Here is a 14,641-nt window from a genome sequence, read left to right as displayed (position 1 = left end):
TGAAGTACTTTATGAATATGAAGGATGGCTTTCGCATGTATATTTTTTGCATATTTATGCCCCAAATTCCAAACCCAATTTCGAACAAGAACATGTTCGAATGCCAAAGAAGAAGAAGCAAGCAAGCTAGCTCGCAAATGCATCGAACTCAAAATACAAAATTTAGACAAAACTAGGATTTTCATGAAATTAATTCATCATACAAAATAACCCAACAATAACTACAAAACATAGAGCATATACAACAACATACACTAATTTCTCCAATTTTGCCTTCATTTCTGCTTTAATTTCGTCCAACATCAACTCTACAGCCTCAATGTTTTCATTAATTTCTGCTAAAACCAACCCTAAATCAGAAGCAACAACTGAGGTTGACGAAGAAGAGGCTCCGCCTTGATTAATGTCGCTACTGACGATTTGGAGTGCCGCTACCTCCTTACAAAAGCAGCGCAGGGTCCTAAATCGAAGGTCGCGCCAACCGCCGTTGTCGCCGGAATTGCCGCTGGAAGTCGACCGATGCATTTCAAACGGTTTGTCGGTGTGTTGCAGGGATGGGGGAAACCAGACGAAGAATTAGGGTTCTTCGCTGATTGTGTGGGGAAGAAAGAGAGTAAGAGTAATACAAGAACAAAATGTTAGTGTTTTATATTTTTTAATACAATTAATAAATATTAGTGTTTTTTAAGAAAAAAAGATAATTGGTGTTTTTTAAGAAAATAATTAGCAAATTATTTAGTCACTAATAATCTAGTTTTTTGTTTAATTTAGTCAAACTTTTGCTAAGTAACGGTTGACTTGCGTATTTTAACAAAGCCGTCCAAAAAGGACCTAACCGAGAGCGCTTTTCGTATGTTATGGACCCGAAAACCTGAAAATGAATGTTATGGATAAAATTCGTAATTTGACCATATGTTTTGGACAAAAAAGCAGTTGTACTCTAAAAACAATCCGAAACCTAAATATGAATTGATGGGTGCTAAGTTTGTTCCTCTCCAATTGAAGCGCACAGACTTCATCTCTGCCCGCGTCTTCTCCTCAAACTCAGAATCCGTTTACCTACGTGCCCTCAAGCTCCAGCGACCCTCCACTGTCCGCTACCAACAATCTCTGTACAACTTTGTCAGTTTGATTGGTGAGATTGATTATCATATCAAACCTTGCAGCAGCGCCACTGCCCAATTCGGCGTCTACGCTTTCCTAAATGTTAGAAGAGCGCCCCACCGCGATTTAGTGTGAGTAGATGCTTAATTTCGTCATATCTATTTCAATTCGTATGAAAACATTGATTGATTAACATTTAACAGGAGGATACTGCTTAAATTTCGGAGGGAAATGGCGCAACTCTCTGTCCAGCATCTTAAGCTACACGATTTAGTTTACGTTTCAGGTCATCTAGGATCATACCTCAAGCTCTCTGAAGACGGGAGCTTTGTGCGTAATTACGAGGTCCCCCCCTTCGAATCCCTTACCAATAAAATGTGACTTGTTTGATTGATACCTTAATTTCAAATTTCATGCCATATAGTAAGCTACATTTACCCTCAGATACCTTTCTCCTTAGATTTTACCTTTCTGGAGAAACTTTTAGATAAATACCCAACCACTACTACTAGTCTACTATGGCAATGCCCTTCCTTGTGTTAGTTTATGTTGGTTTGCAATTAATTGTTTAGGATTTGGACTGAGCAATCAACTTCTTACACAATTAGGAAAGGATCTTAAGTCTGGGTTTTTACCTGATCGATCCGGTGCGCCCCAAGTCCCTAACTAACACCTGGGTATTGGTTACACATTTGTTCTCACTGATTTATAAATAACGATGGGGTAATCATGTGATAGGCATTAATTGTCAGATCTTAGCTCATGCCATTCTCTCCTCTCCTTAGAGTACTTTTCTACCAGATTCTTTCTTCTTTCCTTGCATCCTTGCCTATTATCTGTATTGAATTCATGGTAGTGCACTAGTGCTACAAAAATTTCTTAATCAAACATCTTTCAATCCAATTTCTTGCTCATTCATGCTGGTAAGCCTTACATTTTTTGTTTTCCTTCTTGACCTCACCTCTCCTCCATGGCTAACAATACCGATCTTGCCAAGCTTGGCACCATTGTCACCTAACTTCAAGGTCACTTTGTGGCCCAGTCAACAACCATGACTTCTTCAATCCATGGTGTCTGTACCCAACAAAACACAATGCTTTCGATGAAGGACCTGATGCATGATATAAGTAAACAACTCATCCAGATTGGCCAACTCCTAATATATAAACACACCTTGGTATATGGCTTCTATATATCATTGAATGATCTACGAGTGATATATAGGGTGAGAAATACACAAGAGAGATCTAATCTAGATAGATATATGTGGGATATTTCCTATCTATTGTAGATTTATATCAATCTCTAATATTATCTCATGATTTATATATAATATTTCCAACACTCGCCCCAGGTTAAGTGAGGGGTTCATAGATACTTAACTTGCACAACACATATTAAAACTCTTGGAATATATTGCTTTGGTCAAGTTGTATTTTTGAGATTCAAGCTCCCTAAAGTATCACATTTATCTTGTGGATCATGAATCTCCAGTCAAAACAATTTCTTGTCATCGATATGCCTGTTGAAGTTTTAGCATAATGCTTGAGTTCCATATCCATCTAAATTTTGATAACTTTGATCATGATGGAGTCATCTAGTCTTCCACCTAGAGAAGCCGTATTCCGTCCACAAGCATTGACCTTGTTAGGGCCAATATTTCTGAAAACAAGGTAAAAAACAAAAGTTGAAAATCGGAAATTCCCAATTGCTCCATTTGCTCTTATGTACAAAGGGAGCTTGGCTTTCACACGGTCAAGATCATGATTGCATAATTCGGGTTGCGACCATCGAAAATGTTAGACAAAGATGACTTTAGAACATGTTTACAAAAAATGTAAATAAAGAAATTAGAGCCTTGACAAACTTCAATTGAAGAGGAATGATGCCCTAAATTATTGCATAATTATTTCCTAAAGAAAAGCTAATATTTTCAAGATTCAAGTTGTAGAAAACAGCTCTGCTCCTTTCTAAAATTTTCTAGACATTGATTCTTGCAAAATTAATTTGCAGGCATTGCTGCTTTCCATAATGAGTTTCATTTGGATTGGTGTTTGTTATAATTACGATGTGATAGAGTAAAGGCTGGTGCCAGTAAGGAGCACGAGGAGTGCTCGACAAAATGCCCCAAAGGATAACTCACAATGTGTTTGACAAAATAATCAAATGAAACAATAATTAATTCTGGAAACAACTCTCGGCTTTATTGAATAACATGAATGGAAAGGAAATGAGTAACAAGACTAATCCTCACAAAGGAGGCCTGCGATCAATCGCCCTCTAAACTGATCTTCCTCGATGCCACAACCATTAAGAGGACTCTCTAATTTATAGGTGATTAGCTTAACAAGAAGTTACTATAATAAAGGAAACTAAATAACAAAAGTGGACTAATGACCGCCGAGATTTTCAAGCTGCTATAACAACTTCATTCCACCAAATCCTCCATTTCGGTTGGCCCAGCTTCTCCCTCCATATCCTCCTTTTCGGTTGGCCAAACAACCTCTCGATTTCCCCGCGTGTACACCCTCCATTCCCTGTCCGTAACAACTGCCCCGTCCGCCAAAACAGCCTTGTCCTCAAGGCGGAAATAGGGGAATTGGCCGCACACGTCAGCTACATTCATCCACGTGGCTTCGTCCTCCGGCAGCCCCGCCCACTTAATTAGGACTTGTTCTTCTGCCAGTCCATCCCCTGAGGTGGAACGTCGATCAAGGACCCTTTCCGGCAAGAATGGTGGGTCAGCATCCATGAGGCCTTCCGGAAGAGTCTGCTCCGGAACCGCATCGCCAATGGCTCTCTTCAAGAGGGAAACATGAAACACCGGGTGTATGCGGGAGTCGGTGGGAAGTTTTAAACGGTAGGCTGCTTTTCCAATCCGCGCCTCCACCTGGAAAGGACCAAAATAACGGGGAGCTAACTTCCGATTAGTGGACGTGAACAGCGTTGACTGTCTGTAGGGCCTGAATTTCAAGTAAACCCAGTCACCAACATTATATTCGACATCCCTCCTATGTTTGTTAGCGGCGACGGCCATGCGCTGCTGGGCACGAAGTAAATGGTGCCTCAAGTGGGCTAGTGCGTCGTCCCTTGAACGCAAAGTGTCAACAACGGCCTGTGAACGGATCTCGCCGGGTAAGTAGTTGTGGAGAGTCGGCGGTGGTCGGCCATAGACGACCTCGAAAGGAGTTGTGCCTAATGCGGAGTGCATACTTGTATTATAACAAAATTCTGCCCAAGCAAGCCAACGGTTCCAGTTCTTCGGTCGGTCCGATGAGAAGCAACGCAGGTATGTTTGCAGACAACGATTTAGCACCTCAGTCTGGCCGTCCGTTTCGGGATGATATGCCGAGCTCATCTTTAGTTTAGTTCCCGTTGCACGAAACAACTCCCGCCAGAAGGAGCTAAGGAAAACCGGGTCTCGATCCGAGACTATGGACCTCGGGATACCGTGGAGGCGGACCACCTCTTTGGTGAACAGGGCGGCGACCTGTTTTGCAGAAAATGGGTGGCGGAGAGCGATAAAATGGCCGTATTTGGACAAACGGTCCACCACCACGAAAATGCAGTCCATTCCGCCGGCCTTGGGGAGTCCGGAGAGAAAATCCATACTGACGTCTTCCCAAATCCGCTCTGGAACCGGGAGGGGTACAAGAAGTCCGGCCGGCGATTTCGTGTCAGATTTATGGCGTTGGCACGTTGAGCAAGCTGCCACAAAATTCATGACGTGTTTCATCATCCCAGGCCAATATACGTTGGAAGCTAGGCGTCTGTAGGTGCGATATGCTCCGGCATGACCGCCGCTCGGCGTTAGGTGGAATTCTGCCAGCAGCTTAGGGATCCACGACGACTGGGATGGTACCACAATGCGGCCTTTATAAAATAGAACTCCATGGATCAGTTCGTAGTGCGGTGCCGCCGGCCGTCCTGCTTTCAGCTCGGTCTTGATCTTGGACAGCAGTGGGTCAGCCGATAGCGTGGACTGGACATCAGACCAGGCCGGCCAAGTCGGTCGTGATAGCGCTGAGAGCTCGAGACAATCCTCATCCCTCCGAGATAATGCGTCTGCGGCGCGATTATGTTTCCCCTCCTTGTATAAAATAGAGAACTCGTACCCGAGCAGTTTGGCCGCCCAATTCTGTTGTGCTGGCGTGGATAACGGGTGTGCTAATAATTGCTTCAAGCTTCGTTGGTCGGTGTGGACCACAAAACGGCGTCCCAACAAGTATGGTCGCCAGTGATGAATGGCTAGGACCAGAGCCATTAATTCTTTTTCGTAGGCAGACTTGGCAAGCCAACGGTTAGATAAAGTCTTGCTAAAGTAAGCTACCGGCTGTCGATCTTGCATGAGGACCGCCCCTAGGCCACGGCCGGATGCATCGCACTCGATGACAAATTCTTTGGAGAAATCAGGCATACGGAGTAGGGGCGCAGAGGTCAAGGCCGCCTTCAAGTCAGAGAACGCCTTGTCTGCCTCAGCTGGCCACGCCCATGTCCTCTTCTGGGAGCTTACCACGGCCTTCTTCAATAAAGAAGTCAGGGGTGCTGCAATTTTACCATAATCCCGGATAAAACGTCGGTAGTAGCCGGTAAGGCCGAGGAATCCACGTACCCCCTTCAGTGAAGTTGGGGTTGGCCACCGTAGGACAGCCGAGATTTTAGATGGATCCATTCGAACACCATCGAAGGATACTATATGGCCAAGGTACTCCACGCTGTCGCGGCCCATTAAACACTTCTTTGGGTTGACCACCAGCGAGTGCTCCTGCAGGAGTTGAAAAACCCGGCGAAGATGATCCAAGTGGTCCGACCAAGAAGTGCTATAGACGAGTATATCGTCGAAGAAAACCAAAACGAACTTCCGCAAAAATGGGCGAAAAATGTCGTTCATTAACCCTTGGAAAGTGGCAGGTGCATTGGTGAGACCGAAAGGCATCACGAGGAACTCATAGTGACCGGAATGTGTGCGGAAAGCAGTTTTGTGCACGTCGGGGGCAGCCACGCGGATTTGGTGATATCCCGCCTTTAGATCAAGCTTACTGAACCATCTGGAACCATGCAACTCATCCAATAGTTCCTGAATCACCGGAATAGGGTACTTGTCAGGAACTGTTCGCTTATTCAGTTCGCGATAATCCACGCAGAAACGCCACGACCCGTCCTTCTTGCGAACGAGGAGAACCGGGCTTGAATAGGGGCTCGTGCTTGGTTGAATGACCCCCGAAGCTAACATTTCAGCGACAAGTTTTTCCATTTCATCCTTCTGCAGGTGGTTATACCGATAGGGCCGGACCGAGACTGGCTGGGACCCCGGTTGGAGAGGGATCCGGTGGTCCGCACGTCGCGCTGGTGGCAGCTTGGTTGTAGCCCGGCTGACCGTGGGAAAGGCGGCAATAATGTCTCGGATCTGCTCTTGGGCTGCAGCCGACAGATTGTCGTCAAGCCCAAACGCCAATGTTTCCTCGCTGCCTTCCAAAGAGCGTAAAACCCAGCAAGCGTCGCCCTCTTCGAGTGAATTGATGTCGTGGGAAGAACATGCCCGACGAGTGAGAGTGGGGTCGCCTTTAATAGTCAATAAACGGCCATTAATAGAGAACTTCATAAACATTCGATCCCAATTTGCCATTACATTGCCCAGTGAGGCCAGCCAAGTGACTCCTAAAATGACGTCGACGTTGCGCAGTGGAAATACGTAGCAAGATAACTGAAAAATCTCTGTGGCTAGCCGAAGTGGTACGGCGTGACAAATGCCTGCGGCCCGAACCCTTGAACCATCTCCCAACATAACGGAATAAGGAGAAGTCGGAGTGATCTGTAGCTGTAGGAGTTGGGCAACCTGTTCCGAGATAAAACAATGGCTCGCACCACTGTCAACCATCACCTTCACGTTGTGCGAGTCAATGTCGCCGAATAGCTTCAAGGTATAAGACGTGTCGAGACCATTTGATGAAAGTTCTGACAGCTGCAGCTCGACACCCACATCTTGATCGTCTGGATCGTCTATTATTGGAACATCAAAGACAGGTTCCTCATCATCAGCCACCAAAACATTCAAAGTTTTAGGGGGACATCTATGCGTGGGGCTGAATTTTAGTCCACACTTGAAACACGTGCCGGCGGCGATGTGTTTCTTATACTCCTCCGATGACATGTTCCGAAACTTCCGTGGAGGGGGACGAGGAGAACTTGCTGACGAGAAGGATGAGGACGAAGAGGAAAACCCCTTCGGATTTGAACGCACCACAGAATGTGGCGAACTGCTGGAGAACGGTGCGGCTGCTGCCGTTTTCTGCGCTACTGCCGGGTTGTCCAGCCGTAAGGCTAACTGGACCGCATCTGAATAACTGGTGATATTTGATGCCTTCATATGCATCCGGATCTCTGGGCGTAAAGCTGCCAAGAAGAACCCGAGATATTGGTGGTCGGAGAGATCAGTCTGGGCGAGGCGGGCTTCGAAAGCTGCCACGTAGTCGGTGAGAGACCCGTCATGGCGAATAGCCGCGAAAGCTTCATACTCATCGAGCGCCATATTATCCCCAAAACGCTTCATCATTTCCTGTGTAAAACGATCCCAGGACAGAGTGGGAATCCGTCGTGTTAAAAGGTGAATCCATGGCAGGGCCTGGCCTGCCAAGGCTGCCCTGGCAACCTTCAAACGGTTTTCTGGTGGGGTGTTGGACACCAGAAAGTACTGCTCCGCCCGCGCGAGCCAAGCGATTGCATCGGATCCATCAAACGTCGGCATAAGTATGGGCGACGTGCCCACAGAACCGGCTATGTTTGATTCATGGCCTGCAGATGACTCTGTGTCGTGTCCCTTGCCGGAAGCCATAACCTTCCGGACTTCCTCCATGAATGTTTCGAGCTTAGACCCCAACGCCGAAACCCGCTCATCGTTTTTTTGGAACTGAATACTCATCCGCTCGTCCGTTTTCTGGAACTGCATATTCATCTCGTTGACCGCATTGGCCAATGACTCATGACTCTTCTCCAGATCTCCCGCAGCCTTCTCTAATCCTCCCAATCGGGCCTCCGTACTACGCGTACTAGCCACGTTCACCGCACCAAATTGATAGAGTAAAGGCTGGTGCCAGTAAGGAGCACGAGGAGTGCTCGACAAAATGCCCCAAAGGATAACTCACAATGTGTTTGACAAAATAATCAAATGAAACAATAATTAATTCTGGAAACAACTCTCGGCTTTATTGAATAACATGAATGGAAAGGAAATGAGTAACAAGACTAATCCTCACAAAGGAGGCCTGCGATCAATCGCCCTCTAAACTGATCTTCCTCGATGCCACAACCATTAAGAGGACTCTCTAATTTATAGGTGATTAGCTTAACAAGAAGTTACTATAATAAAGGAAACTAAATAACAAAAGTGGACTAATGACCGCCGAGATTTTCAAGCTGCTATAACAACTTCATTCCACCAAATCCTCCATTTCGGTTGGCCCAGCTTCTCCCTCCATATCCTCCTTTTCGGTTGGCCAAACAACCTCTCGATTTCCCCGCGTGTACACCCTCCATTCCCTGTCCGTAACACGATGTCAATAAGTTATGTTAGAAATCTGCTTATGTTTTCTATCTCTCTCTTGCTTTACCAATTCTCCTCTAACAATATTTCAATCACTTATATTTTCTAACTCTCTCATACATTACCAATTGTACATTACTTATGTCAATCAAAAGTTGCTAATTTTAAAGGACGAATGTAGTATTATATAAATGTGAAGCATGTTTGTCCGTTAAAACATCTCCTCCTATGAGATTTACTGTGTCAGTATGATGAGATTTATGTATATAGGTTGATGTCAAAGAAATGAATTTTGTTGCTCAAAATGTTCCAGAGCTGGCCTGTCAAAACCTTGTCAAGTTGGAACCAAAAGGTACAGTTTCTTTTATTTATTCCTTTAGTTGAGAAGAATGAACCTTGGATACTCTCTCAGCAATCCCTTTCTACTTTCACTTTCATGATCCACTTTTCATTCTCTATGAACATAGTTTCAAGCATATGAATAATTGAATTCTGATAATCAGTTTCATTTTTCGATATAGGACTATTAATCTATGCATTGTGCTATTGACTGATACAGTTTGGAACCAAAGTATGTGGCTCATTGCTTTACCTTCTTTGCTCTTCTCCACTCTGCTTTATCTGATCATAATGCTTCTTACTGGATTCTACTCTGGATTGATAGGGGTTTGCATACCATGTGTACTAGCATACAATGATGTGATGAACAAGTTTACACCCATTTTATTCTGTATTTTCTAGCTATTTGTTAATTTCTTCAAGTGGCAGTTTCATTGGAGGATATGATGCAGAAGCGTAGGAACCGGCTTTATTTGTGGCAAGTATTTTTTGCTAATCCGTCAGAGTGGTGGGATAATCGGAACTCTAAAATGAAAGGAAGAGCACCAGACTTTAGGCACAAGGATACTGGTGAGGCACTATGGATAAATGACAATGATCCTCCATGGATCAACCAGCAACTCCAATTGCACGATTCAAGATCGACTCAACGAAGATATAGACCGGACAGAGGCTTGGTCTCACTTGTCCCCTTTGGTTTATGATGAATTTATAAGAAATTGAAGCCAGGGTATGGATCTCAGATGATGAAATCACTATTTATTTCTGCATCAGAAAAAAGTCAAAATCTTCATTGCTGTGTTTGTGTTTCTGGATCTTAAAATCTCTGTATCTATGAGACTGCAGTAGCTCTAACCCTTATTGTTTTATATATTGGTATGATATCAAAGCATCTACTGCAACAGTCTACCTTGTGGACATTTACTGTATGGTTTGTGCTGGTGACACAGATTGTTATTGGTTCTATGTTTTAATCGCCCAAGAATATAGTTTGAATTTTGTAGCTTAATAGAGTTTATTAGAATAAAGAGAGGTCAACATTCTCTACGGTTATGTATGTGTCAATGCCAAGGATTTGAATCTTGTTAAAAAATATAAAATCAACCAACTAAAAGTTTACACAGTTTAAGCATATGCCCCTCAACAAGGTATAACTAACTGTTGTTCATCATTGATATATTGCTATTTCAAGTGTAGTTTCAAGATGTCAAATTTTCTTTGGTTTGTATGATCTGATCGCGTGAAACATTATCAGATATAGGAATTTAAGCAAAGAAAAATCTAGAAGTGGATTGGATCACCGACATCGCGGATGATGATGAGCTTGCCTATGCTGCCGAGGGTCAGCAGGGGATTGGAGTTTTTAAGGACAGGGTCATCCCGGTTGGCAATCCACACTGTTTTATGATTGTTGTATGTGGATTGATTGGATTCAAGGGTGAAGAGGCCGTTGAGAGGATGAGTTGAGAGTGTCGATGGAGGAAAGTTTGATGAGCAGAAATAGCAACACACAAACACTGCAAAATTGATCTGGATGAAGCTTTGGGAGTCTGCATCATGGAGTAGCTAAAATCTTTGGTTAAATTCCTATATCTGATTCTAGACCTTGCAGAAAAGGCGAGCAGGATGTTGTTAGAGCTTGAGCCCACAAATGCGGGGAACTATGTGCTTCTTGCTGAGATATAAGATTTGAAGAGAGTTAAGAAGCTGTTGGAAAAGAAGGGGCTGCAGAAGAAGAGGGTGTAGTCGATTAGGCTTGTGGACAAGTTGAATCCTCAAATCGAGATCAATGGTTTGGTGGTGTGAAGCTGTCGGAGGAGATGATGGAGTAGTGGTATGTGCCGGAGACAAAAGCGGTGCTGTACGAGCTTGATACTCTCCTCAGCGTTTGCTATTGGGGCACAATAAGAAATTGCTGTAGAGGAGAAACCATAAGGATGAATTAGCAAGAATATGAGGTTAAATTAGAATTCAATTCCACACCAATTCTTTAATTATACCAAACAAAGGATTTAAAATTAAATTAAAATTCAATTCCAATATCACTTCTCCAAATCACAATAACTCTGCAAAGCCCAATGACCCAAGAAAAAGATGAAATGTTTCAATCTAGGCACATTCTTAGAATTATCAGTGACCAGAGAGAAAAAAAGATGATGAAACGGAGATGCATATCGCACCAATCATCGAGCAGTCAGTACATTGTATTCGAGAATAATACTGCACATGGGAAGAAAACATTCTACATATATTTACCATACAAATTAAATGCTCGTCCCTAAACTGTTTCATTAGTAAGTTGGAGGTTCCTTGCCAATTCCTTTCAAGGAACAAAACACACAGATCCATACACACCGTTATGTATTCTCAATCTCCTGGTTAATTTCATCGACGTGATCTCTAAGAATTTTCCACTGCAAGAAGGGATGAACATCTTAAGATAGGGAAAGCATGGAGAAAGTGCTTATGAGTGAGTTATAACTGAAACATACCTGGTCCATGGACAACGAGATACCTGTAATCATACATAAAGGAGAGTTACTTACAGCCATCATAAAACAAAAATATACTGTAGTAGTTTCATATCAACAATGTATAAGTTTTACATTACTAATCAAAATAGGCATCCAGCGGATCACAATACAACACTACAAAATTTTTAGCAAACTCTCTCTGTAGTTTAGAAAGACTAGTATGAATATATAAGGTATAAAGGCGACAACAGCACAATCCAAGTGAAGATATCTAAATAACAATGTATCAGAATCCATGTTATTAAATGCGTAAAAAACTACCACAAGGAGTGTCTCCGATAATTAAAATATAAAACCATCAACATCAATGCTAATTGAGCCTAAATTTGAATCCTCCTCAATCAACATCAACAACCTAAACTGCCATCCTCATTCTCATTGATATCATCGACATCAGAATGTGTATTTAATGTGTTTGACAAAAGGACTGACTAAATTGTAATGTGCACAAACTGTTAATATAAATGACTGGCCGGATTTATGGAAATGGAAGTCATACGCATCATGCATTCATGAATGTACTGTCGAACTACAAAGGAGATTCATTAACTTAGTCTTCCATGGCACTTTCTGGGTTACACGTTCAATTCATAACATAGATGACCACCTTCTCTAATCCAAGTGGTATAAATAATAACTACACATAATAGCATAACTAACTCAACCCACTATTCTAATTAACTATCCACAACAACTTCCCCTTACAAAATCCATCTGTACACTTTCTCCGATGGATATTAATAATCCCACTGTCGAAACAGCCTTGTCCTCAAGGCGACGATTAAAACCTAGACACGTTGAGTCTGGAGATGGCTCATACCCATGCTTGCAGACTTGAGGGAAAGAAACACAAAAGAAGAATTGTCTAGAGGTGGAGACTTGGGCAATGTTGCAAGTAAACCCAGTAATGTTGCTGACAACTTCTTTGATGTTCTGGTACTATTCTTGCCCTAATCACTTTCAGCCCAAAGTTATCACTGCCGCCGCTGCAGCCATATTACGTAATGGCTTTCAATAATATTTTTTAAACTATTTATAAACCGCCATGACCCTACAACATATCCCATTGACAACATTGGTCCTCCATGACACTTGTCCACATTCAAGTCATAACATAGATAACCAACTTCTCTAATCCAAGTGTAATAAATAGTTCAGTACACATAATAGCATAACAAACTTCCCTCTGCACATTTTCTCTTATTGATATCTACTTACCATTCAAAAAGACAGAAAATATATGTAAAAGAAAAATGAGCATGGGCGTTTGAGAAAAAAATCAGTTGAGTTTGAAAAGGTTCACTATTCCATGCTCAATATGGACCAATTCACTAAAATGTTACTCGATCTTAACCTCCTTCAAACAACTAAAGTCAATTCACTTATATAACAAAGTAAAGAAGCAAAGTCGAAAGCATCATGGTTATAACGTGTACTTACACGACCTACAGATAAAAAGAGGGGAAAAACATGGACACACATGACACAGCATAAAAAAAATACACTAAGAGCAAAATAACCAAATTTTTAGCAAGATCAATCCTTCTTGGCTCCAACAATCATCTTAAGAGATTATCCGATTGTAATAACAAAGCTTATAGAAGAAAGGACAACGAAGAATGCTGGTAAAAAGTTTAAGCTAGAAGCCTAAGCTCAACTCCACGTTCCCAACCTTTCCACCACTTCCAAGTCTCTAAAAATGATACACTATATGGCACTAAAAGTCCAAAATTGATGAGTCAAATGTATCTCATCTGTTAGCTTTACATCAACATAATGTCTCCTTCACAACTTCCAAGATGGTGATAACAGCACTCATTATCATATTTGATAGAATCCGAGAATCTAGTAGTCAATGATATAAACACGGTCAGAAACCCTAGTTATGACACTAAAGCTTTATGAACATATTCTAAGAAACTAATGTATATTATGTAATTGAAGGTACTTCAACCAAACTCATACACTCAACTTCAAGCACATGTAAACAAGCTATCATCTACACTCACAAGTCAAGAAACATATGTTGAGTTTGTATGTATAATTTTGTGTTTTCACATAGACACATACAGTTGACATAACATTATCAAACTAAAAGGTCGTTTAAACATAGATTAGAATTTTAAAAAGTGAGACCTTTCTTGCCAGGAAATTCCTTGCCGTCTTTAGAATAGAATTCCCTAATGTCCACCACAACCTTTCCCTGCCAGTTCCTCACGGACACTTTCCGATTCTTCGACAACTACATTCCACATAATCAAAATCAGGGTTTTAAAAAAGAAAATCAGTTTACGGTATTAAAAGACGGGAAATAAGCACAGATACCTCACATACTACGATTTGATCAGGGTCATCTAAATCATTGTCGGGCTTGGAAATCTTCTTTGGAGGCTCGTCGCCTTCGGAGAGCGCGCCTTCCTCCTCCCTCTTCTTGCCCTTGTTCGACATTTCCACTTATTTCAAGCAACTTTAGTTTAATGCAGCAAAAGCAGTCAAATGAGAATAATTGTGAGAGAAGAGTGAGTGATAGAGAAAGGGGGATGAGAGCTAACCACTCAGATGTACGGAAGTTGGATGAATTGGGGAAACAAGTGGAATGCGTTAGGGTTTTATTATTGAGCCGTTTAAGATTGCTAGCCGGTTCAATCGGACTTTTAAATAAAAAATAACACTATATGCTCTAGAGATGCCCAGGTTTTCAGTTCCTGCGGTTAATCGGGAAACCGTAACTGCCATATTTTGAACCGCGGGCTGGTTCTGGTTTCAAATTTTACTAACAGAAACCGTGCCGGAACTGCCGGTTCTGGATGGTTCCAAACGGGAACCGTGAAAAACCGTCGGAAAACCGTGAAATCTAGTCGGAACCGCGAAAAACCGCCGAAAACCGACTGTTCGGAACCTTGAAAAATCGTAAAAAATCGGCGGTTTGGAATCGGAACCGTGAAATAGCCTCACAGTTCGGTTCTGGTTCCACATTTCTCAAAATCGGAACCGCCGGTTTACGAACCGTGGGCATGTCTAATATGCTCCTCCCCCCGTCCGCCATTGGAAGTCCCATTTATGAGCTGCACGGGTTTTAAAAATGTTAAGAAAAGTGGATGGAAAAAAGTTAGTAGAATAAGAG

At 42.5% G+C, this 14,641-nt stretch overlaps 2 protein-coding genes across 3 annotated transcripts; one reads left to right on the top strand and one right to left on the bottom strand.

The window, feature by feature from the left end:
* Positions 1–970: 970 nt before the first annotated feature.
* LOC121761706 (protein OSB1, mitochondrial-like) lies at positions 971–9,986 on the top strand. Its single transcript, XM_042157340.1, has 4 exons — positions 971–1,235; positions 1,308–1,449; positions 8,915–8,996; positions 9,413–9,986. Exons 1-4 carry the CDS (start codon positions 973–975, stop codon positions 9,685–9,687), a joined length of 762 nt encoding a protein of 253 aa, XP_042013274.1. The 5' UTR covers positions 971–972; the 3' UTR covers positions 9,688–9,986.
* Positions 9,987–11,137: 1,151 nt separating this feature from the next.
* On the bottom strand, positions 11,138–14,129 carry LOC121762822 (RNA polymerase II transcriptional coactivator KIWI-like). 2 transcript variants are annotated; one of them, XM_042158828.1, is made up of 5 exons: positions 14,070–14,129; positions 13,843–13,984; positions 13,654–13,759; positions 11,476–11,498; positions 11,138–11,397 (listed from the first exon to the last, which is right to left on the bottom strand). In XM_042158828.1, exons 2-5 carry the CDS (start codon positions 13,963–13,965, stop codon positions 11,341–11,343), a joined length of 309 nt encoding a protein of 102 aa, XP_042014762.1. In that variant the 5' UTR covers positions 13,966–13,984; positions 14,070–14,129; the 3' UTR covers positions 11,138–11,340. The 2 variants fall into 2 exon arrangements, with proteins under 2 accessions (XP_042014762.1, XP_042014760.1); XM_042158826.1 differs by having other exon boundaries at positions 13,843–14,122.
* Positions 14,130–14,641: the final 512 nt, after the last annotated feature.

The sequence above is a fragment of the Salvia splendens genome, chromosome 13 (genome assembly GCF_004379255.2).
Source record: "Salvia splendens isolate huo1 chromosome 13, SspV2, whole genome shotgun sequence".
Lineage (NCBI taxonomy): Eukaryota > Viridiplantae > Streptophyta > Magnoliopsida > Lamiales > Lamiaceae > Salvia > Salvia splendens.
Note: the sequence above shows the minus strand (reverse complement) of the source record. Positions and strands in the feature narration are given on the sequence as shown.

What these genes read in the sequence shown, in the direction of transcription:
- LOC121761706 (XM_042157340.1), top strand. Translation starts at nt 973, where the DNA reads ATGGGTGCTAAGTTTGTTCCTCTCCAATTGAAGCGCACAGACTTCATC. An exon ending in GCGCCCCACCGCGATTTAGT is followed by an intron (nt 1,236 to 1,307) that starts GTGAGTAGATGC and finishes AACATTTAACAG; the next exon opens with GAGGATACTGCTTAAATTTC. An exon ending in GCTTTGTGCGTAATTACGAG is followed by an intron (nt 1,450 to 8,914) that starts GTCCCCCCCTTC and finishes TTATGTATATAG; the next exon opens with GTTGATGTCAAAGAAATGAA.
- LOC121762822 (XM_042158828.1), bottom strand. Translation starts at nt 13,965, where the DNA reads ATGTCGAACAAGGGCAAGAAGAGGGAGGAGGAAGGCGCGCTCTCCGAA. An exon ending in ATCAAATCGTAGTATGTGAG is followed by an intron (nt 13,760 to 13,842) that starts GTATCTGTGCTT and finishes TGTGGAATGTAG; the next exon opens with TTGTCGAAGAATCGGAAAGT. An exon ending in GGAATTTCCTGGCAAGAAAG is followed by an intron (nt 11,499 to 13,653) that starts GTCTCACTTTTT and finishes GTATGATTACAG; the next exon opens with GTATCTCGTTGTCCATGGAC.